Source organism: Sciurus vulgaris, assembly GCF_902686455.1.
Source record: "Sciurus vulgaris genome assembly, chromosome: 15".
Taxonomy (NCBI): domain Eukaryota; kingdom Metazoa; phylum Chordata; class Mammalia; order Rodentia; family Sciuridae; genus Sciurus; species Sciurus vulgaris.
The window spans coordinates 4,278,189-4,303,375 of NC_136476.1; the positions used below are offsets into that span (position 1 = coordinate 4,278,189).

At 34.8% G+C, this 25,187-nt stretch overlaps 1 protein-coding gene across 4 annotated transcripts in view; it reads left to right on the top strand.

Annotated features, from left to right (window-relative positions):
• Positions 1-25,187, top strand: part of KIF27 (kinesin family member 27) — an 86,372-nt gene that overhangs the window by 11,205 nt on the left and 49,980 nt on the right. For 3 of the 4 annotated variants that reach the window (XM_079112300.1, XM_079112298.1, XM_079112301.1), the window contains 4 exons: positions 1,655-1,855; positions 8,572-9,530; positions 12,945-13,088; positions 22,496-22,702. In XM_079112300.1, coding sequence (XP_078968426.1) covers positions 1,655-1,855; positions 8,572-9,530; positions 12,945-13,088; positions 22,496-22,702 — 1,511 coding nt within the window. The remainder of the gene's footprint in view (positions 1-1,654; positions 1,856-8,571; positions 9,531-12,944; positions 13,089-22,495; positions 22,703-25,187) is intronic. The other variant, XM_079112299.1, reaches the window with a different exon arrangement.

Consider the following 25,187-nt stretch of genomic DNA (forward strand, 5'->3'; position numbering starts at 1 on the left):
CCAGGCCACCACATTCTTGGTTTTCCTCCTTTTGAAGAGCTTGGTCCCTCCTCAGGCTCTCTTGCTGCTTTCTTATAAGTGAGCTAATACATGAAGTGCCCCAGGGCTCAGTTTTTGATGATCTTTTTTGACTGTCTGCTTCTTCCCTTGGTGATTGCTTCCAGTTTCTTTACATTAAATACTATTTATATGTAGCTGACTTTAATTTCTTCCTTCAGTCTGCTGTCATGAACTTTGAGGACTCATAGATCCTCCTGTCTGTTCAACCTAGTGAATGTCTAATAGACATTGCAAGCTTAATAAGTTAAAAACTGAACTTGTGCTATTTTTTCCGTGAACCAACTCAACACCCATTCTTCCCCGTATCAGTTGATGGCAATTCCAGGGGCTCAAGACAAAACCTTGGCGTCGTCCTTGACTCATTAAGTTCTCTCACATTCCGCAGCCAATCTGTCAGGATAGTTCAATGGCTTTTCCCTTCAGTATAAATCTAAAATCCAGCTACCATTCGGGTCTGAGCCATCATCATTTCTGTCTTGTAGCCCCCTTGATTCCTAGATTACTGTAGTGGCCTCCTAAGGGGTCTCTTCATTTCTGCCCCTGCCAAACACAACACCAGATGATCTTTTTAAAATTTCAGGTGAGAGTAAGTTACTGCTCTACTTCAGTGGTTCCTACCTCACTGGGAATAAAACCTAAAGTATACAATGATCTACAGGGATCTTTATGATCTGGCCCTGTCACCTGTCCAATCTCACTTCCTGTCCTCTTCCCTTCCTCCCTTTTTTTCTGGCCACACTGACGCCCCATTTGTGAATCATTCCAGTTTAATGCCTTCAGTGTCCCTCTGTCACCTCTTTGAATTGTTTAGTCAGATGTCAGGTTCTCAATGATGTCTACCATGACCTTCCTATTTGAAGTTGCAAACACCTCCCACTTGACAGAGTCCCTTTATCCTGTCCTGTTTTTTTCTCCAGATACACCCCTTTTAATGTACCATAAAATTCACTTACAGTTATCCTCTTTTTGTTTGTTTTGTTTTGTTAACAGGGATTGAATCCACCAAAGCACATCCCCAGCCCTTTGAGACAGGGTCTCTCTAAAATTTGGTTAGGGCTTAAGTTGCTGAGGCTGGCCTTGAATTTGCAATCCTTTTGCCTCAGCCTCCTGAGCTGCTGGGATTATAGGCATGTGCCATTGCACCCAGCACAGTTTTGTGTGTGTATGTGTGTGTGTGTGAGTGTGTGTGTGTGTGTGTGTGTGCTGGGGATTGAACCCAGGGCCTTGTGCATGTGAGGTAGGCACTCCACTAACTGAGCTATATCCCCAGCCCCACAGTTACTTTTTTATTACTGTTTCTCCTTAGTAGAATCACACAAGGACAGGAATTTTTTTTCTCCTGTTTTGTTCACTGATGGTTCCCAGAGTGCTAAAATAGTCCATGGTACATAGTAGGTACTAAGTCATATTTGTTGATATGAATAAATCCTGAGTAAGGGGATGCCTATAAAATTTTTAATCTATGAATTTTATTTTGTGGTTTAAAATTTTTAAATAGAAATATAAGCAAATCAATGTATTAAGTATAAATTTTTGGATAGTATCTTTTCTTATATTTTAAGGTCCAGATGTGCTTTCCTTTCTAAATTTTCAGCTTCAGTTGTGGAGGGTCAAAAGGGTATCATTCCTCGTGCTATCCAAGAAATATTTCAAAGCATCTCTGAAAATCCTAGCATTAACTTTATTATAAAAGTATCCTACATAGAAGTATACAAGGAAGACCTAAGAGATCTTCTGGAATTGGAGACATCCATGAAAGATCTTCACATCCGAGAAGATGAAAAAGGAAACACAGGTGAAGTAGCCTACTTAATTGATTGCCTTCGTTAGCAAATAGATACGCTTTAATTCAGTTTCTGGTTATATCCAAAGAAATTTAAAAACAAAATATAGAGAAGAATGAATTTTTTTATTTGTTTTTTTGTTTTGGGTACTGGCGATTGAAATAAAGGGTTCTTTACCATTGGGCTACATCTCCAGCCCTGTTTATTTTTAATTTTGAGACAGGGTTTCATTAAGTTGCTGAGGCTATCCTCAAACTTGGGATCCTCCTGCCTCAGCCTCCTAAGTAGCTGTGATAACAGGTGTGTACTACCATGGCCAGCCTGAACTTGTTTTTAACTTTTTATTAATTAATTGAATTTTATGCTGCTCGGGATCAAACCAAGGATCTAGTAGGCAGGTGCTGTACCACTGAGCCATACTCATGGCCCATGTTTACTTTTAAGTCGAATAGCTTATTGATTATCAATCTTCTGATATTAATTTTACTTAATTACTCGTGAAAAAGTAGTTCTTCAGACTGGTTCATAAGCTAAAGTGATTAATTTGTAATTCAAGATAGTGATTTCCTATAATTGCCTTCCTCTGGCTTGAACTCCAGTGTGACTGTGATATCTGCTGTAGTTATTTTTGCATATTTTCCACAGAGATTAGGGATGACTTTTCCTTTAGGTATTCATCTAGGTTGACCCAAAACTCTCCTTTCTTTGTCTTAAAATTTTAAATTCTTTTTCCAGGATACCTATTTCTTCTTCTTTTTTTTTAAGTTTAGAAGTTTTTTTTTTAATTATTTTTTAAATTTTTTAGTTGTAGGTGGACACAATACCTTTTTTTATTTTTATTTTTATGTGGTGCTGAGGATGGAACCAAGAGCCTCACTTGTGCTACATGAGCACTCTACCACTGAGCCATGCCCCAGCCCCATAGAGTTTATTATTTTTTTTAATGTTTTTGCTTCCTCATGTTAACCTTTACCATCTTCCGTTATGCTTTTCCAGGTCTGCCTTTCTGTGCTAGCAACTGTTAACTTCAATAATTAATACCCATTTGTAGGCTGGAGTTATGGCTCAGTGATAGAATGCTTACCTGGCATGTGTGAGGCTTTGGGTTTGATACTCAGCACCACGTATAAATAAAATAATTTTAAAAAATCCATTGACAACTAAAAAAAATGTTTTTAAATACCCTTTTGTTTGGAAATGGGAGATTGTAATGGTAGGGTCAAAATGCAAGTTTTTTGTTTTTGTTTTTGTTTTTGTTTTGATACCAGGGATTGAAGCTAGGGGTGCTTAACCACTGAGCCACATCTCCAGCCCTTTTGAAAATATTTTATTTAGGGACAGGATCTCACTGAATTGCTTAGGGCCTTGCTCAGCTGCTGAGGCGGTGTGGAACTCACCATCCTCCTGCCTCAGCCTCCTGAGTCGCTGGGATTACAGGTGTATGCCACTATGCAGTTCAAAATGCAAGTATTTTAAAAAATAATAACTTTTGTTTTTCTGATTTTAAAAACTAGTATTTTCATTATAGAACATTATCAAAACAGAAAACTATAGTGAAGAAAACTAAAAATTGTCTTCAGTCCCAGAAATAGCAACTTTCTCTCCCTTTCTCTCTCTCTCTCTTTTATGTCTGTGTGTGTCCCACATGAACTTGGTATGCTTGGTGAGGTGCCTGTGATGGCAGTTACATTTCAACTTGTTCATGTTCTTGGTTACCATATGGCCCTTTTTGAGGCCCTTGTCAATAGGGTACCTCAGAGCCACGGTTGTTGCTCTTCGATGGCTCCGAGGTTGGAAGATGCAATGACTGTTCCTGGCTGTCCTCCTCTTCTCAGTAGATGACACATTTAGAAGGGTGAACTTCTGGGGAGACTTTCCTAGGCTCAGGAAATGAAGATGGGCATTATTATTGAAATAATCTGCATGGTAGTTTATGATCTTATTAGATAAATCGCTGTAAGTTATCTCTTCTGGATAGAATTCAGACTGACATTCTGAACTTCTGTATCATACAGAATAGAATTATTGAACTTTTATAAAAAATTACAAAAACAAATGCTAATGGTTTAGCATTAAACAACACAGAAGTATATTCTATACTACTTGTAATAATTTAATGATCAAGATATTGCACAGCTGACATCAATCCTGCAAAGGTTTGGAAGGATGTACAAATAATCTTAAGACAAATTACTGTATGTCTGGTATAGTGACCCATTTGCAACCAAAAATGCTTTTGTTTGACAAATTTCTTTTTTTAATTTAAAAAAGTTTTTATACATGTATATCGGGTAGTAATGTCTATCTCATTCTACCATCCTTCCCATTCCTGCCATCCCGCCCCTCTCCACACTTTCCTCTGCATAATCCAAAGTTCCTTCATTCTTCCCTACCCACTCCCACTATGGATAAGCATCTGCTTATCAGAGAAAATATTTGGCCTTTGGTTTTTTTAGAATTGGCTTATTGCACTTAGCATGATCTTCTCCAGTTCCAACCACTTACCTGCAAATGCCATAATTTTATTCTTTTTTAAGGCTGAGTAATATTCCATTGTATATGTATACCACATTTTCTTTATCCACTCATCTGTTGAAGGGCATCTAGGTTGGTTCCATAGTTTAGCTAGTGTGAGTTGAGCTGCTATAAACATTGTGGCTGTAGGGCTGGGGAGATAGCTCAGCTGGTAGAGTGCTTGCCTCGTAAGCATAAGGCCCTGAGTTCGATCCCCAGTACCGCCAAAAAAAAAAAAAAAAAAAAAAACATTGTGGCTGTGTTGATTTTCCCCTTTGGGTATAAACCAAGGAGTGGGATAACTAGGTCAAATGGTGATTTCTTACCATGTTTTCTGAGGAATCTCCATACTGCTTTCCAAAGTGGTTGCACCAATCTGCAGTCCCACCAACAGTATGTTAGTGTACCTTTTTCCCTACATTCTTGTCAATACTTATTATTGCTTGTATTTTTTATAATTTCCGTTCTGACTGGAGTGAGATGAAATCTTAGTTTTGATTTACATTTCTCTAATTGCAAGAGATAATGAACATTTTTTCATGTAGTTCTTGATCAATTGTATTTCTTCTCTCTGATTGCTCTGGCTAGTGTTTCAAGGACAGTGTTTAAGAGAATTGGTCAAAGACGGCATCCCTGTCTTGTTCCAGTTTTTAGGGGGAATGCCTTCATTTTTTTCTCCATTTAGAATAATGTTGGCCTTGGGCTTAGCATAGATGGCTTCTATAATGTTGAGGTATGTTCCTAGTATCCCTCGTTTTTCTAGTGTTTTGAACATGAAGAGATGCTGTATTTTGTCAAATGCTTTTTCTGTGCCTATTGAGATAATCATAATTCTTATCATTAAATCTATTGATATGATGAATTATGTTTATTGATTTCCATATGTTGAACAACCTTGCATTCCAGAGATGACACCACTTGATCGTGGTGAACTATCTTTTTAATATGTTTTTGTATGCAGTTTGTCAGAATTTTATTGAGCATTTTTGCATCTGTGCTCATCAAGGATATTGGTCTGAAGTTTTCTTTCCTTGATGTGTCTTTGTCTGTTTTTGATTTAAGGGTGATACTAGCCTCATAGAATGAATTTGGAAGGGTTCCCTCCTTTTCTATTTGATGGAATAATTTGAGGTGTATTGGCATTAATTCTTTGAAGGCCTTGTAGAACTCGGCTGAGAATCTGTCTGATCTCCGGCTTTTCTTGATTGGTGGGCTTTTGATGGTGTCTTCTGTTTCATTGCTTGAAATTGATCTGTTTAAATTGTGTATGTCCTCCTGCATCAGTTTGGGTAGATCATATGTCTCTAGAAATTTGTTGATGTCTTTGAGATTTTCTATTTTATTTGAGTATACATTTTCAAAATAGTTTCTAATTATCTTCTGTATTTCAGTAGTATCTGTCATGATATTTCCTTTTTCATCACGAAGTTCAATAATTTGAGTTTTTTCTCTCTTTGTTAGTGTAGCTAAGGGCTTATCAATTTTATTTTTTTCTAAGAACCAACTTTTCTTCGTTTTTTCAATTCTTTTGTTTCAATTTCATTAATTTCAGCTCTGATTTTTATTATTTCCTGTCTTCTGCTGCTTGGGTGTTGATTTGTTCTTTTTCGAGGGCTTTGAGATGTAATGTTAGGTCATTTATTGACTTTTTATGCTTTTAGAATATGAGCTCAATGCAATGAACTTTCTTCTTAGCACTGCCTTCATAGTGTCCCAGAGATTTTGATACTTTGTATCAGTGTTCTCATTTATCTCTTAAGTATTTTTTATTTCCTCCTTTATTTTTTTCTTTTATCCATTCATCATTCAGTAGCATGCAATTTAGTCTCCAGGTTTTGGAGTAGTTTCTATTTTTTATTTTATCATTGATTTCTAGTTTCATTCCATTATGATCTGATGGAACGTAGGGTAGTATTTTTTTTTTAATTTCAGAGAGTTGCTTTGAGGCATAACATGTGGTCTGTTTTAAAGAGGGATCTATGTGCTGCTGAGAAGAAAGTGAATTCACTTGATGATGAATGAAATATTCTTATGTTTGTCCATTAAGTCTAAATTGTTAATTATATTATTTAATTCTATAGTTTCTTTGTTTAATTTTTGTTTGGAAGATCTATCCAGTGGTGAGAGAGGTATGTTAAAGTCACCCAGTATTATTGTGTTGTGGTCTGTTTGATTCTTGAAATTAAGAAGGGTTTTTTTGATGTACATAGATGCTCCATTGTTTGGGGCATATATATTTATGATTGTTATGTTGTTGGTTTATGATTTCCTTAAGCATATGGAATGTCCTTCTTTATTCCTTCTGACTAACTTTGGTTTAAAGTTCACTTTTTCTAATATAAGGATAGAAAACCCCTGCTTGTTTACAGGGTTCATGTGAATGATATGTTTTTTTTCCCCCAACCTTTCACCTTCAGTCTGTGGATGTCTGTTCCTAGGCGGTGAGTCTCTTGAAGACAGCATATTGTTGAATCTTTTAACATTCAGGGTTGGGTTGGGGTTCTGGCTCAGTTGGTAGAGCACTTGCCTCGCATGCATGGAGCACTGGGTTCAATCCTTAGCACCACATACAACTACAAAACCATTCAGGGTTATTATTGAGATATGATTTGTATTCCTGGTCATTTTGGTTAATTTTGGTTTTTTACTTGACTTGGTTTTTCCTCTAATTGGCTTTTTGTTTGACAGATTTCTTTATAGAACTTTTCTGTTTGTTCATTTTTCTTTTTTTCTTTTTTATATTTTTTTGATACTCGGGATTGAATTCAGAGGCATTTTACCACTGAGATGTATCCCCAGTCCTTTTTATTATTTTTTTAAAATTTTGAGATAGGTCTTGCTAAATTGCTTAGGGCCTTATTACTAAGTTGGTGAGACTGATCTCAAACTTGTGATCTTCCTGCCTCAGCCTCCTGGGATTATAGGCATGTACCACCACACCTGGCTCTTATAGTACCTTTCTGAAGCAGTGATATCTGCCTGTATACTACACAATTAGTATCAGCTGGGAAGCTTTTTTTAAAAATGTTGATTTCTATGTTCTACTTCTCAGAGATTCTGATTTAATTGGTCTAAGGATGGATCCTGGGAATTGTAATTTTATTTTCTTACAAAACTAACCAGGTGATTTGCAACTGGGTTTGAGAACTATAGTGCTGAGTTATATCCTCACATTGGAAAAATTTTGTAGAAGTTTTACTGTGATTCACTGTTACCTGCCATAGCAAATAAACTAATACTTTTTATACTGCTATTTATGTACATATACTTTAGAACTTAAAAATTAATAAGGTTGTTAAAAAATGTCATGATAGAAATAATATAGATGAAATTATTAAAAAAAAAAACAGTGACATGACAAGATCTGATCAAAGAGGAAGCATAGCACCATAATTTGAGCAAAGAATCAAGAGCTTGATTCCTCTTATACAAATCCCAAATGCACCTATTCATTTTTCAAAACATTTTTAATATAAACAATGAATGCAGGTAGTAAGTTTAAGTTATTTTTATTTTATATCCTGTTACTGAAATAGAAACTTCTTTGCTTTTTTTGAATTGCCATCTCATCTGTTTACCTTGCATACATATTGTTTAGGGCATGCCTGTTTTTAAAATGAATAACATACTTTATTTGTATTGACATTTTCATAGTTGATTATAACTCCACAATACAAAAAAACCTTAAAGCTAAGGGTGTCTTGTATATTAAAAAAACTGAAACTAATTTCTTTTAATATATTTACCATTGATTTAGCTCTTTCAAATTATGTATTTAATCTATTTTCTTTTAATTTGCAGATCAACATATTGAAATTAAGAGGATTTTTTTTCCTAGAGTTCTTTGTTTTTGATGACGGGGATTGACCCCAGGGCCTTGTGTCTGCTGAGCACACATGCTCTACTTCTGAGTTATAACCTCAGTCCAAGAGTTTGTCAGTCATTTTAAAGAATTAAGTGTGATGTTTGGCTCCAAAAGAACAGATTAAAAAATAACATCTTGTAGAGTTTAAACATCAAACTGAGTGCTATCTGCTAAAATGATTCCTTTGGGAAATTTCCTAAAATTATTTAATTATGTTATTGATATTGCTATTTGAAATGTTTTTTTTAAAAGAAGTATTTTAGCTGAACTGTTTAGCAAATGATAAGTTTTGTGTGGTTAGTTTAATTATACTGGACTTTGATGAAAACTTGCTATTGCTATTTCAAGTGATTGTTGGGGCCAAGGAATGCCACGTGGAGAGTGTGGATGAAGTCATGAGTCTTCTAGAGATGGGGAATGCAGCCAGACATACAGGTACCACCCAGATGAATGAGCACTCCAGTAGATCACATGCAATTTTTACAATCAGCGTTTGTCAAGTTGAGAAAACTATGGAGGCAGCAGAAGATGGATCATGGTATTCCCATCGGCATATTATCTCAAAGTTTCATTTTGTAGATTTGGCTGGATCAGAAAGAGTAACCAAAACAGGGAATACTGGTGAACGGTTCAAAGAATCCATTCAGATCAACAGTGGGTTGCTGGCTTTAGGAAATGTAATAAGTGCCCTTGGGGATCCACGTAGGAAGAGTTCACATATTCCATACAGGGATGCTAAAATTACTCGGCTTCTGAAAGATTCCCTAGGAGGAAGTGCCAAGACTGTCATGATAACATGTGTAAGTCCATCCTCCTTGGATTTTGATGAGTCCTTAAATTCTCTCAAATATGCCAACAGAGCACGGAACATTAGAAACAAACCCACTTTAAACTTTAGCCCTGAATCAGACCGTATAGATGAAATGGAATTTGAGATAAAGTTGCTTCGAGAAGCATTGCAAAGCCATCAGAGTAGTATCAGCCAAACTAGCCAGATCCCTCGAGAGTGCACTCCTGATAAAAATAGGATCCATTCTCTTGAAGAGCAAGTTACTCAGTTAAAAGGAGAATGCCTTGGTTACCAAAATTGTATAGAGGAAGCCTTTACCTTCCTGATGGACTTAAAAGATGCTGTCAGACTAAACCAAAAACAGCAACACAAACTGCAGGACTGGTTTAACATGACTCAGGAGGTCAGGAAGGCTGTCCTCACCTCATTCCGAGCAAACCAAGGCATTGGAAACCTGGAAGGAGGACCACAGCATATTACAGTTCTCCAGCTGAAGAGAGAGCTTAAGAAATACCAGGTACAACATTTTTGCAAATCTCTTTAACATCCTCCTTAAGAGAAGGATTTTCATGTGTGCCTCAGCATTTTGTTGTAATATGTTGTTGAAGTTCTGAAGAAAATCCAGTCTCATAGATTTGTAGTTGGAAGGGGTAATATTTTAATAACTTTTTCAGATAATTTTGAAAATTATTTGATACTGCATCAAAATTCAAAGCATAGAAATTTCTTCTATTTACTTGCAATGTGTGATTTAAAACTGTTTTGTCGTATTAAGATATATACACTAAAACCTACTTGTATCTAGTCATTTTGGATCTTTTATCTACATATAATTTTGAATCAACATGCACTGATTATTTGGAAAATAAATTACATTTGTTAATATCATCAGTGATCTCATTAACAAAGTTGTTAAGTATTGGAAACTGTCAAGCTCTTAGTGGCAGAAGCATTTTCCAGAATTCTTATTTTTTTCCTGAAATTCAAGCTTTATTTGTAACAAATATTGATGGATTCCTTAAAATGATAGGTTCTTATTTTCAAGAAAATGACTGCCAACATATCCAAGTCTGGATAGCCTTAATTTGTCTTTTTTTTTTTTTTTTTTTTTTTTTTTTTAATAATGGGGATCCAATCCAGGGGTGTTTAATCACTGAGCCACCACATCCCCAGCCCTTTTTGTTATTTTGAGACAGTCTCACTAAATTGCTTAGGATCTACTAAGTTGCTGAGACTGACTTTGGACTTGGAATCCTGTTTCAACCTCCCAAGCCACTGGGATTATAGTTTTTGTCGTTCTTTAGAGGAAAAATAAGAAAGTGGTTAGTTCTGCTTAAAACTCAACTGCTTTAACAATAGACAGCTGTTGCCCTTCAATGCAGAAATATTTTATGCATATCTTCCATTTTGTAAGGCTCAACAAATATCTATTCCATTTCTTTTTCCTATGTGCCTAGGGTGTATAAAAGTGTCAGCTAGGGATGGGATTTGTAGTCAAAGGTAGGAACACTTCCCATGGGCTATTGTGAGGGCAGCTTGGTAAACTGGACTACTTAGGGAGATTACTAGGCAAGGTAACAAGGTGAGGCATGCTCTGCATGAGGAGGAGCCGGAATATTCTCTCTTCTAAGCCCAGGTAAGTACTTAATTTAAAAACTTCTTGACCAAGACAAGATTGTAGACCATTTCACAGATGCAGTATTAGCTAGACTTATAAGAGGAAAGTAAGCATCATTTTGAGATCATCATATCCTTTTTAGAAGCTGCCTGACAGTATTGCAGTCTTGATTTTTCACCTTTAGTCAATTATTAGAACACTCTACCTCCTCATAAATATCTTTTTTAAATATTTATTTTAGTTGTAGACAGACATAATATTTATTTATTCACGTCTATATAGTGCTGAGGATCGAACCCAGTGCCTCACACGTGCCAGGCAAGCACTCTACCACTGAGCCACAATCCCAGCCCTCATAAATACTTCTTAAAGAGTTTTTTTAATTCCAAATTTTGGATATAAGAATAGTATGTGAAGGTACATATTTTGAACAGGTAAAAATTTTTAAATAAATAATAAACCAAATAAAACTAAGTTATAAATCACTTGTAAAAGTACTGGAACTGGAAGAGAAGTTCTATTTAAAAATTTTTTAATAAATAGTGAAACAAATAAATTATAAATAATTTGTAAAAGTACTAGAACTGGAAGAAAAGTTATATTTAAAAAATTTTAATTAGTTGCCCATAGAAAGAAGATATCAACTAATGGGAATTATATTTTAATTTATAAATATAACTATAGCTACATAACTATACAGCCATATAGCATTATAAGGACAATCAGGATCACATCCCCTCCTAATCTGGTAAAGAATCCCAAACAGAAAAGAAGGGACTTGCCTAGAACCCTGCTGTAAAGCTATGGTAAAAAGGAAAGCTGGCTTTAGGCCAGGGTTCCCAGTACAGGGGCACATCTACTGCTGTGCCACTCAAATGACTCACCCACATTCTACTAACATACTACTTTTTATGGACTAATTCTTATTTGTAAAATGAGCATTATTTTTGCAAATGAACTACTCATTCTTGGCTATTCCTGTAGCTTTGTAGAAATAACACTCCTGTGAAGGAAAGTTAGAACAAGAGTGAGTGCCTCTTTATGTGTGTGTGTATGCCTCAGAAAGGAAAGGGTCAGGCGAGTGAGTGACTCCCACTGGAGTCAGGAGACTGAGGCAGGAGGATCATGAGTTCAAAGCTAGTCTCAGCGACTCAGTGAGGCCCTAAGCAACTCAGAAATACTCTGTCTTTAAATTTAAAAAATATAAAAAAGGGCTGGGGATGTGACTCAGTGGTTAAGTACCCCTGGGTTCAATCTCTTGTACAAAAAAAGAAAAAAAAAGAAAAGAAATAGGTCCCTGGGATTTAATCTCGGGTTTGGATACACTGTATCATCTTGGAAAGAGGTTTAATCTCTCTGAACCTTAGTTTTTTAATGTAAAGGAATCATGTCTACTCATTGAAATTTTTAAAATACCAAGTCAGGGGAGCTGGCTATGATGGTACATACCTGTAATCCCAATGACTTGGGAGGTTGAGGCAGGAGGATAGTAAATTTGAGTCCAGCTTGAGCAACTTAGTAAGACTGTAAGCAATTTAGTGAGACCCTGTCTCAAAAAATAAAAAGGACTGGGGATGTAGCTCAGTGGAAAAGTGCACCTGGGTTCGATTCACAGTAATGCCTCTCAAATATACATAATGTTATATATATATATATATATGCATATATATATATAATATGCACACACGGACACATATAGAGTCAGTATCTGGCATGAAGTAGGCTCTTGTCAAATAATTTTCTGTTTAACTTAGATTATTTAATAATTATTATTTGCATATTCCAAGTTTTCTTAAAAATAGACTAGTTTCATCAGAAACAAAGTACTAAAACTGTTTATCCATTTTTTCAGTCTTCAAAATATATCTCTTCATAGTGAAAGAATAAAAATCTGCAAATATACTTTATTTAAATGCCCAAATGCATTCTTATACTCTGTAGGTCAGTTTGGAAAACTAAGAGCTCTTTGATTTTTAACAACCCACATTAAAATCTCATGGTAATTCTAGCAAACTTATAAAATGTACTCTATAACCTAGTTCATTAAACTAGGTAACTAGTTTCATATGCAGGAAATTAAAGTTAAGAAAGTCTTCCTGTCTTCATGGTAGTTAATTCCTTTTATAGCAATGATACATCCCTCAAGTGTTTCTGCCTTTCTTAGAAAGAAACCAGAAAAAAGTCAAAATGAAAAGAGTAAGAATTTGAGAGACATTGTCAAGCTGTCATTAAATCATGATTTTTGTGATATTATATAGGTTCTCCTGAGTATTTTCTGTGGTGAATATCACATGTGCCTTCTTTCCCTCCCAGTGTGCTCTCGCTGCCGATGAAGTAGTATTTAATCAGAAGGAACTGGAGGTGAAGGAACTAAAGGATCAAGTGCAAATGATGGTACAGGAAAACAAAGGACATGTTGTTTCTTTGAAAGAAGCGCAAAAAGTGAATAGGTTACAGGTAGGGTTTTTTAATATATCTAGCTCAGTAGCTGTAATACATAACTAACAGCATATTAAATATAAGTGGGTCCATTTCCAAAAGGATATTTCAGTTGAAGAGTTCTGAACTGAAAGAATTATAGGTTTCTCGAAACCTCAATTTGCTTTATGGGGAAAACATTTTAATTGTTAGCCTGACTTCTATTTCACAAATATAAAGACAATATTCAAGAATCTAATTTACAAATTATATTATGATTATCTTATCTCCCTCCTTCAGTAGTTTTCCAAGGTACTAGACAACATGGTATTAAGAGTTGGAAGGTAGGACTGGGGATGTTACTCAGTGGTAAAGTGCTTGCCTGAAATGTGCAAGTCTCTGAATTCAATCCTCAGTACCACCAAACAAAATAAAACAAAACAAAAAGAGATCTGGAAGATAAACGTATAACTTAAACTTTTTAATTTCTTAGATTATCCTTTTATACCCTGAATGATTTGTTCTTTTTTGTTAGTATTGGGTAATTAACCCAGGAGTACTCTACTTAAGAAGCCACATCCTAGCTCCTTTTTTTTTTTTTTTTTTTTTAAATTTAATTTTGAGACAGGGTCTTCCTAAGTTGCCAAGGTTATCCTCAAACCTGGGATCTTCCTGCCTTGGCCAGGCATGAACCACAAAGATCAGCAGTGATTTGGTTAAATCTTCCATATTCTGTATCTTAGCATTTTTATAATAATAGGATAGATATGTGTGCAGTTTAATACTGAGTATGAACCTTGGCAGTTACTAACTCCCTCACCGTCCCCACACAGTTAATGTCATTTAAAGTCTTTAGTTTCCTATTAGTAAAATAAAGTGCTGTAATAAATAATTAGATCCAATACAAATTAGATTTTGATTTTAACATTATTTTATTTGTTTAACCCTTCTAATTGTGTAATTATCTTTTTAATCAACATGTTTGCATGTATTTATAGTGCAGAGTGTGATAATTCATGCATGTAGTGTGTGATGATTAAATTAGGGTAATTAGCATTTTCATTTTATACTTTTGTTATTTCTAGCATTTGGAACTTTTGAACCCCTTTCCTCTAGTTCTTTATAAAACATATACTAGATTATCATAGACTTCATAGAACATATACTAGATTGTTGTATACATATACTAGAATATTGTAAACTATAGTTACCCTACTGTACTATATAACATTAGAATTACTTTTTTCAGGGGTTGAGGAGATAGCTCAGTCAGTAGAGTGCTTGCCTTGCATGCACAGGCCCTGGGTTCAATCCCCAGCACCGCCAAAAAAAAAAAAAAAAAAGAATTATTTTTTTCTTGATACACCCAGGGGGTGCTCTGCCACTGAGTCACATCCCCAACCCTTCTATTTTTTTTATTTTGAAACTGAATATTGCTAAGTTGCTGAAGCTGGCTTCAGACTTGCCATCCTCCTGCCTCAGCCTCCCAAGGATTACAGGCATGTGCTACTGCCATACTTAGAACGTTTAAAAAAATTGACACACAGTAATTGCATACACTTTATCAAGTGAGGAAAGTTGGTATCTTTATCACCTTAGATATACATAATTTCTTTGTGTTTGGAACATTCTAAATCCTCTATACTACATATTTTGAAATACTCATTTAACCATAAGCCATATTTTTCATACTGTGCTATAGAATGTTAAAAGTTATTCTTCCTGTCCAGTTTGCACCCTTGTGCACATTAATCCTCTATCCAGTTTGTCTTCCCCAGGCTCTGGTGGCAACTGTTCTATTCTCTACTTCTTTGAGATCAATATTTTAGCTTCCACATGCAGTGTCTATCTTTCCGTACCTGAATTATTTCATTAAACATACAGCTCTCCAGTTCCGTCCATGTTGCTGCAAATGATAAAATTTCATTCTTTTTTATGACCGAATAATATTTCATTGTGCATATATATGACATTTTCTTTATCCATTTATCTATTGATGGATACCTAGTTAATTAAATATCTTGGCTGTTGTGAATAGTGCTGCAATAAACATGACAGTGCAGATGAGTCTTTGACATACTAATTTCAGTTCTTTTGGATACATACCCAGTAGTGAGATTGCTGGATCATTTGGTAATTCTATTTCTAGTTTTTTTTTTCTTTTTGAGGAATCTCCATATTGTTTTCCATAGTAGCTGTACTAATTTATGTTCTTACTGACAGTATATGAAAATTCCCCTTTCTCTGCCTCCTCCCCAGCATTTGTTTTTTTTTTTTGTTGTGTTCATCTTTTTGATAATAGCTGTTCTGAGAAGATGATACCTCATTATGGTTTTGGTTTGCATTTCCCTAATAATTAGTCTGGCTGAACATTTTTTCATGTTGGCCATTTTGTATATATTCTTCTGAGAAATGGCTATTCATTTCATTTGTCCATTTAAAAATCCATCATTTAAGTTCTTTATAAATTTCAAAATCTAATATCTTATTGGATGAATAATTTGCAAATATTTTCTCCTATTATGTAGGTTGTCTCTTCACTCTGTTGATTGATTCCTTTGTTGTACGGAAACATTTTAGTTTGTTGTAATCTCATTTGTAAGTTTTGCTTTTCCCTGAAATTTTTCTAGTAGTTTCAGATCTGAAGTCTTTGATCCATTTTTCAGTTGATTTTTTTATATGGTGAGAGAAAAAGGTCCAATCCCTGCTTATTTGGGGTTTCCATTTGCAGGGTGTGCATCCCTTCACTTTCATTTGGGGTTTCCATTTGCAGGGTTCCATCCCTTCACTTTCAGCCTATTTTTCTTTTTTTATTGCTCACTTAATTTATTTTTTTATTTTTTTATTGTAAATAAATGGGATACATGTTGTTTCTCTGTTTGTACATGGAGTAAAGGCATGCCATTTGTGTAATCATAAATTTACATAGGGTAATGTTGTTTGATTCATTCTGTTATTTTTTTTCCCTTCCCCCCACCCCTCCCACCCCTCTTTTCCCTCTATACAGTCCTTCCTTCCTCCACAGCCTATTTTTCTTTATTGGTGAAGTAAGTTTCTTATGGACAGCAGATGGTTGGGTCTATGTTTTGTTGTTGAGGTTTTGCTTTTGTCTTTCATCTACTCACAATCTTTATCTTTTAATTGGGGAATTTTATCTGTTTATATTAAAGGTTATTATTGATAGATTAAAAACATACTCCCATCATTCTGTTTATTTTTTTCCTGTTTGCTTTGTTTGTCTTTTATCCCATTTTTCCCATCCTGTTCATCTTTTTTGGTTGGGGGTTTTTATATTGATAGGGTTTGATTGTCTTTTTGGGGTATCTGCAGTACTATTAAATTTTGTCGTTTGAAGTATGATGATGGATTTTTTTTTGGGGGGGGGTACCAGGGACTGAACATAGGGGCACTTAACCACTGAACCACATCCCCAGCCCTTTTTTTGTATATTATTTAGAGACAAGGTCTTACTGAGTTGCTCAGGGCCTTGCTGAGTTGCTGAGGCTGGCTTGGAACTCATGATCCTCCTGCCTTAGCCTCTTGAACTACTGCGATTGTAGGCGTGTGCAACCTTGCCTGGCTTTTACTGTGCTTTTAATCTGCATTTCCCCAATGACTAGTAAGGTTGAACATTTTTTCATACATTTTTAGATACTGAATATCCTCTTTTGTGAAGTGTTAATTGAAGTCTTTTGCTTATTTTTCTATTGAATTGTCTGTCTTTTGAATTAATTTATAGAATTTTGGTATATATTCTGAATATGATTTTGCACATATTATTTCTCTTTCTGTGACTTACATTTTGCTCTAAGTAGTGTCCTTTTTTTCTTCTTATTTTTTGGTACCAGGGATTGAACCAGGGGCACTTAACCTATTGAGACACATCCCAAGGCCTTTATATTTTTTGGGACAGGGTCTCACTAAGTTGCTGAGCCTGGCCTTGAATTTTCAATCCTTCTGCCTCAGCCTCCTGAGCTGCTGGGACTATAGTACTGCCATGCCTGGCTCTTTTTTTTTTTTTTTTTTTTCTTTTTCCCCCTTGGTACTGGGGATTGACCACAAGGCCCTTTGCATGTTAAGCAAGCACTGTACCACTGACCTGCAACTTCAGACCTTTTGATTTTATTTTGAGACAAAGTCTTGCTGACTTTCTTTGGAGAGTCACCACATTGAGATTGCTCTTCCTGCCTCAGCCTCCCGAGTGGCTGGCATTATAGATGCCACTGCACCAGCTTTAGTGGTATCTTTTGATGAAAAGATTTTGTATTGTAATCACATTCAGTAGAATTTTCAGTAGAATTTTCTAGAAGATTAATAATGTTTGTTTTTTATTTAACACACTTTTCCTTTGAGTATACTTTCTGTATTATCTTCCAGGAGTTTTATCATTTTGCCCTTTACATTGGCTCTACCTTCTTCCTAGAACTTATTTTTGGGGATAAGATAAAGGTCACCTTTCATTTTTTTTCTTTTCATATAGCTACCCACTGATTGAAGAGACTTTTTTCACCACTGTTCCCCCCCCCCCCCTTTTTTTTCCTCTTTTGGTACTGGTAATTGAACCCACAGGCACTTTACCACTGACCTGCATCCCCACCCCTTTAATTCTGATGTTTTATCTATAAATCCTTATAGATTTTTATTTATAATTGTATAATTTTATCATCTGCAGATGATGAATTTTACTTCTTGCTTTACAGTCTTTTAACCTTTTCTTTTCTTTTCTTTTCTTACCCTTCTGTATTTGCTGGGATCTCCAGTATAGAGTTGAGTACAGGTAGTGAATGAATATAAGGATCTTGTATTGTTTCCAATCATAGAGAAGAAACTTTCAACATTCCACTGTGAAGTACTGTGTTTATACAGGTGTTATTTATTCACCCTTTATCAAATAAGGAAAATATCTGTGAATTTTTGTTATGAATGGATATTGAATTTTATCAAATGATTTTTTTTGTGTGTGTGTATGGTACTACAGATTGAACCCAGGGGTGCTTTACCACTGAGCTATATCTCCAGCCCTTTTTTTATTTTTTATTTGGAGAGAGGATCTCACTAAGTTGCTTAGGTTCTCACTAAATGGCTGAGGCTGGCCTCAAACTAGCAACCCTCCTGCCCCAGCTTCCTGAGTTGCTGGGATTACACGTGTACACCCCCATGACAAGCTCAAATGATTTTTAATCATGCAGCATTTCTCATTAATTCTGCTAATGTGGTGAATGGCATTGGTTGTCCTAATTTTAAACCAGTATATTCCTGGAATAACCCCCTTCTTTCATTGTGAAATACTGTTGTGTTGAGGGTCCCAAGACACTTCCTCAGGTTGGATAATGCACTCGGAGGACTAGTAGTTGTAGACATTAGTTGTCTTGTGGTTAAGATTTTATTACTGTGAAAGGATTGGTGTTTTGATGAAATCAAAAGCAATCAGCAAATGGAAAAAGTACATGGAGCAAAGTCTAGGGGAAACCAAGTGCAGGTTTCTGAGAGTTGTAGAATCACGTAGATATGAATTGTGACAACATGTGAAATCTCTCTCAGGGAAAATCAGTAGAGACTTTGCCTTTAGTTTTTCTTGAGGGCTGGTTATAAAGGTACCCTCTACCTAGAACAGATGACTAGAAGGAAAGCAGGTATTCAGTATAAAACACATTACTTGTACAGTTTGAGCATAATGAACCACTGTTATCAGTTAGAAACCCTCCCTAAATCTAAGTTCTCAGACACCTGACAACCTTGTAGTTGATCTTTGAAAGGATAGCAGTCAAGTTTACTATGTCAACTCTTTTCTGCACTATTGTGCTATATTTGGTATACTAATATGTTTTTTAGGATTTTATTGTCTATTTTCTTATGTGAGATTGGCCTATATTTTCTTCTCATAATATTTTTGTTAGTACAGTAAAAAGTTATTTGGCCTTATAATATAGGTTATGTAGTGTTCCCTCTTTTTCTATACTTCAAAGGAGGATGTGTGAAAAATTGGTCTTATTTCTTCCTTAAATGGTTAAATTGACATCTAAAGTTTATTCAGACTAGAATTTTTCATTGTGGGAATGATTTTTGTTTTTATTTTTTGGATACTGGGGATTGAACCTAGAGGCACTTTACTGAGCTATATCCCCAGACCTTTTTTGTTTTTAGTTTGAGATAGGATTTTTGTAAGTTGCTTTTTAAAAAATTTTATTAGAATCTTCAGGCTGAGGATGTACCATAATGTTAGAGCTCTTGTCTCCCATGCATTAGGCTCTAGGTTTGATCCCTAGCACCACAAAAAAATTATTCATATTTTTACTGTTGTATATTTGTTCACCATTTCATTGTTTTCTGCCCATAATTTAATTTTTTTTTACTATTTCACAGGGAGGGAGGGTGCTGCATTTCTAACTTATTTAAATGGATAATTAGTTCATTGATCTTTAACTTTTCATAATATATGCACTAAAAGTTATATATGCCTGTATTTATTTGTTTGTTTATTTATTTATTTAATTTTGGTATCAGGGGTTGAACCCAGGGACACTTAACCACTGAGCCATGTCCCAGCCCTTTTTCTTTTTTGAGACAGGGTCTTACTAAGTTGCTGAGTATTTTAGTCAGCATTTTTTTTTTTTTTTTTCTGCTGTGACTAAAAGACCTGACAAGAACAATTTTAGAGGAGGAAAAATTTATTTGCAGGCTTATAGTTTCAGAGGTCCCAGTCCACAGATAGCTAGATCCATTTCTTGAGGCTCAAGGTGAAGTAGAACATCATGGTAGAAGAGTGTAGTGGAGGAAAGCAGCTCACTTGATGATCAGGAAGCATAGAGAGAGACTATATACCGTGAAGGCAACCCCCCCTCCCAATGACCCACCTCCTCTAGCCACACCTTACCTACCTTTAGTTATCACTTAGTTAATCCCATCAGGGGATTCACTGATTGGGTCAAGTGTCTCTTTACCCAATCATTTCTCCTCTTAACCTTCTTGCATTGTCTCATTCATGAGCTTTTGGAGGATACCTCACATCCAAATGATAACACAGAGGCTGGCTTTGAACTTGTAATCCTCCTGCCTCAGTCTGCTGAGCTGCTAGGATTACAGGTGTGCACCATCACACCAACCTTCTATATGTCTTCCTAAGCTTATTTTTTAAAATAATTTTTTAGATGTTGATAGACCTTTATTTTTATTCATTTATTTATATGAGGTGCTGAGAATTGAACCCAGTGCCTCACACATGCTAGGCAAGCACTCTACTACTAAGCCACAACCCCAGTCCCCTAAGTTTATTTTTAACTGAATTCTATATTCAGCTCAAAATATTTCTTAATTTTTATTTTGACTTTTTTCTTTGACCTATGAATTATAAGTTATTTTATTTCCCTATGGGGAATTTTGTATTTTATATTATTAACTTTTAGCTTAATTGCCTTGCAGTCAGATCACATACCATGCCTGATTTCAATACTTTGAATATATTAAAACTTGCTTTCTGGCTAAGCATGAGACCAAATTTTGTTGTTGTTACAGTTGCAATTGGAAAGAACATTTGTTCTGCAATAATTGAGTACAGTTAATTCTGTTATTCATGTGTATTTTTATTCACTATTATAATTTTTTGTTGTGTCATTAGAGAGTGATGATTAAATCTCCCACTATGATTTTGGATTTTCATAAGTCTTCATTTAGTACTGATAATTTTTGCTTATATGTGTCAAAACTGTGTTATTAAGTATATATAAATTCGAGGAATTGTTATTTTACCCTGGTGAATTGAACTTTTTGTAATTTCATTACCTCTTTTTGATGCTTCTAATGGTTTTTATATTAAAGTCTCTTTTGATATTACTGTAACTGTACCAGCTTTTTTTGATTGATTAAAAATCTTATTTTTAATTTTTGTCTATTTTAGTTTGTATTTATTATAAGCAGCACATGGTTAATTTTAGTCCTAAGTCTTTATCTTTTAATTGGATTATTTAGTTCATTTAGCATAATTATTCTTATTTTTTGGCTAATATCATCAGCTATTGTACTTTTCATTTATCCTTCTTGCTCTATGCTCCTTTTTTCTCCTTTCTTACTTTCTTTTGGATCTGTTGGTTATTTTAAAATTTTTTGTTGTTTTGTCCATTAACTTATAAGTTGTACTTTTATGCTATTTCCTAGTGGTTATTCTAGAATATATTGTTCATTCTTGACTTAAATTCTAATATTAATTAGTACTTTGCCCTTTTCCCAGGCAACATAAGGATTCCACTTAACACCTCTAACTTATATACTTTTTTTTTTTTTTTTTTAATCTTGCGGTACTGGGGATTGAACCCAGGACCTTATGCATACTAGGTGAGTGCTCTACCACTGAGCTATATCCCCAGCCCTCAACTTACATACCATGGCATTGTATATTTCAATTATAATTTCCAATAAGATTGCATTTTTATTTTCCTGTATTAACATAATGAAATTTTAGGTTTCCTCATTCTCCCTATTAGACATTGTAGTGTAATGTGAAATACTGAGATGAACAATTTTTTGTTTACATAATTTTACCTTTGTAAAACAAAGATAGAGCTTTCTGGATTAGAAACACTTCAAAAATTTTCTATAGAGGATACATAAAAACTACCCACCTCCCATGATGCACAATTTGTTCTGGCTTTCATTTCCAAGTTCTCTTCCTTCCTGGATTGTTAGCTGGCTTTCTTCTGTTTCCTTGTGCTTCTGGTTTTCTTTTATTTTTTTCTTATTTTTAGTTGCAGATGGTCACAATACCTTTATTTTATTTATTTATTTAAAAAAAATTTTTTTTAGTTGTTGATGGACCTTTATTTAATTTCTTTATTTATACGTGGTGCTGAGAATGGAACCCAGTGCCTCACACATGCCAGGCAAGCGCGCTACCACTAAGCCACACCCCCAGCCCCTATTTATTTATTTTTATGTGACGGTGAGGATCGACCCTAATGCCTCACACATGCTACGCAAGCATTCTACCACTGAGCTACAACCCCAGCTCCTGGTTTTCTTTTTTGCTGAGGAAAAGCTTCCACTTCTCTGCTCTTTCTCCTTTGCTGACATCTTTGCTGTCTCTAATTTTTTGTCTACTTTTCAACTTTCTTGTTGCTTCTTGGATTTTATTCCAAAAGTCCATACTTTTATAAAGATAGCTAATAAAATTACTCCAATGACAGTGACAAAATAACCAATCACAGTGGATAGGGCATTGTCTTTGAATATTGACTTTTTTGGCTGCTTAGTGCTTACTATTCAAAAGATTTTTACCTCTTAGAATACTTAGTACTAATTGCTTATGAGCACCAGAAAGATAACCTTTGGATAAATGAAGTTTGTGCTGTTAAGGTTAGTTGTGATTTTGGTCAATATAAAATTGATTTTTAATCATAATTTACACATATACTGAAGTTCTCTATTTTTCAAATTCTCATCTCTCTTCCACAAAGAATGAAAAAATAATAGAACAACAGCTTCTTGTGGATCAACTAAGTGAAGAACTAACAAAACTTAACCTGTCAATGACTTCTTCATCTAAAGAAAGTTGTGGAGATGGTCCTGATGCCAGGATCCCTGAAAAGAGGCCATATACTGTACCATTTGACACACGTTTGGGGCATTATATTTATATTCCTTCAAGACCAGATTCCAGGAAGGTAAAGTCCTATTTCTTATTTTGAGATTAAAAAAATTATTTGTAGTATATCATGATGGGTATTTCTACAGTTTTAGCAGTTTTTTTCTGTTTGGTTTCATGGACTTTTATGTGTACCCTTTCTCTTAAACATGAGTATGAATACAGCTTGTTGAGTAGTCTTGGATGTTTGATAAACCTGAGTGAGCAACTGTAACGTGGTGGGATAACGTGGTGGAGATCTATAGAGGGTTTACATGAGATGCTGACTCCGAAGTACCTACAATGCCTAGTACACTGCATCCTCAGCATATCCATAGTGCCCCAGGTCCAAATGTCAAAGAAAAGTGCTATCCTTGCCTGTATGCTTTTCAATTTTAAGTGCTTGGATTTTAAATTTTAACTATTCTTATTATTAATTTCAGTTGACATTGTCTTTATGGTTGAATATGACAAATTTTCATAGACTAAGAAGAAAGATAAATTCTTTGTAGGTTTCAAATTTCTTATCTATTAATTTGCTTAATAATTTTCATCTTCTATATTTAAAAAGCCCTCTTCTTTTAATTATTGGTTAGTAATTTGAAAATTTTTCTCTTTCTATCCATTTTTTAAATCTCTTATAAATGACAACTGAGATTTGTTTGTTGTTGTTGTTGTCGCTCTCTCTCTGGGGAGTTAGGGCTACATGGGCTCTGCCAGAGGGTTAAATCATTTTCTTCTTCTTCTTTTTGTAGTACTACTGGGGATTGAACCCAGGGCTTCATTAAGTGCTTCTTTTGTTTTTATTATTATTATTTTTTTTTAACCACTAGTTGTTTGATTAGATCTGAAATAGACATAACTGAAATAAAAACTTCCATGGTCATTGCTTCAAATAAGCAAATTTTTAGTCTGTTTTTAAAATTTTCCTTCTACCCTCAAAGAATCATCCATCAAAAGAAGGGAAAAAAGGAAGGAGATCTAAAGGCCGTACAATTAGCAGTTTGGGGGATTCTCTTGCTCTTATTATGTGTTCAGAAACCCTGGCCACCTCTCTTGCTTGTACTAGTCACTGCAGCAGCCATGGGAAGTCAGGTGATGGCAGGGCTCACATGTTCAAGCCCTATTATTCCTGTGTCTAAAAGTAAGGGGATGGTTTCACGTTGAATACCAAATGAGCTAAATTGAGCCAAATACGACATCTAAAATACCATTTCATTTTCTCCTGGAGTTCTTCTCCTTGGCAGATGTCTAGCTAATATTTTACATCTCAAATATTTTTTGTCCTGCAGTCTGCCTCTGATATTTTCTTGAAGTAATTATAATATGGCAAGTGAAATATTTCCTCAGTTTAAAATACTTTCAGATGAAAAGGGGGAAAATGACTTAATCAATTTAAAATCAATTATATAAAGAATTTGAATTTTATTTCTTACATGCTTATTTATACATTTTGAAAGGGAAAAGTGAAAAGATCTTCTTTTATAAAAGTATTTTACTTGTCATAAAAGTCATAACTAGCTTTTCTCATTTAACAACACATTATGAACATTTGATAGTCATTAAATATTTTCCCATAAGATCATGATTTAAAAATTTAAAAAAAATTTTTTGCAGTACTGGGGTGGAGTTCCAAGACCTCAAGCGTAGGCTAGCATTCTGCCACTAAACACAAAACCAAATCTTGATTTAAACTTAAATTTAAGTAAGCAGATCTTATTTGGTCTTCATCATTAAGCTTGGCTGTTTGGTTAAAAAGAAAAGTTAAAAGCAAATTACAATCCCAGAAAACTAAGTTTGACTCTGAACAAAAGGTTTGATTTGCTCTTGAAATAACACCCAGACCCTGACAAGGAAAACCTTGATGCCTGTCAGTTACAGGGCAGATCAACCTGCTGGGCACATTATACTTGTTAGATAAATATTTTTGAGTTGTTTCTCTCTGTAAGAAATTTCTCTCCCTCATACCATTTTCCCCCAAAATTGGGAGGCCACCTGGAAAACTTTACCCCTTATCCATCATGCTGTTGATGTGATAGATGGTGCCATTAAGTGACCAACAGTGAGGTCACAAAAATCAGATGTAAGAGGATCTTTAGTAACAGGCTTTTTGAGGAAGGGATATGTGAGGGACCTACTTTCAAGTGATCAAACCTTGAACCACCATGCAATATGCATATTCTACTATATGTTATAATTTTAACAGTTTAATATAATGACTTACATTAGTAAATTGAGTGCTCATCTAAGATTTTAGTATTTTTCTGAGAAGTCACCATAATGTTTGGTTATAGAGATGATAAAATGAAAATACTTGGTAATAGAACAAAAGTATAAAAACAATTTCTAATTCATCATTGTTTTCCAGGGTCATTTTTTAAAAATACTTGAAGTACATTTCTGATAGAAATATTTTATAATATAGAAAATCCCTAGACTAATCCATAAAAATTTTTATATATTACATATCAAACATATCACTTAAAGAATTAATTAAGCTATATCTTAACCATCATATGTCAAGT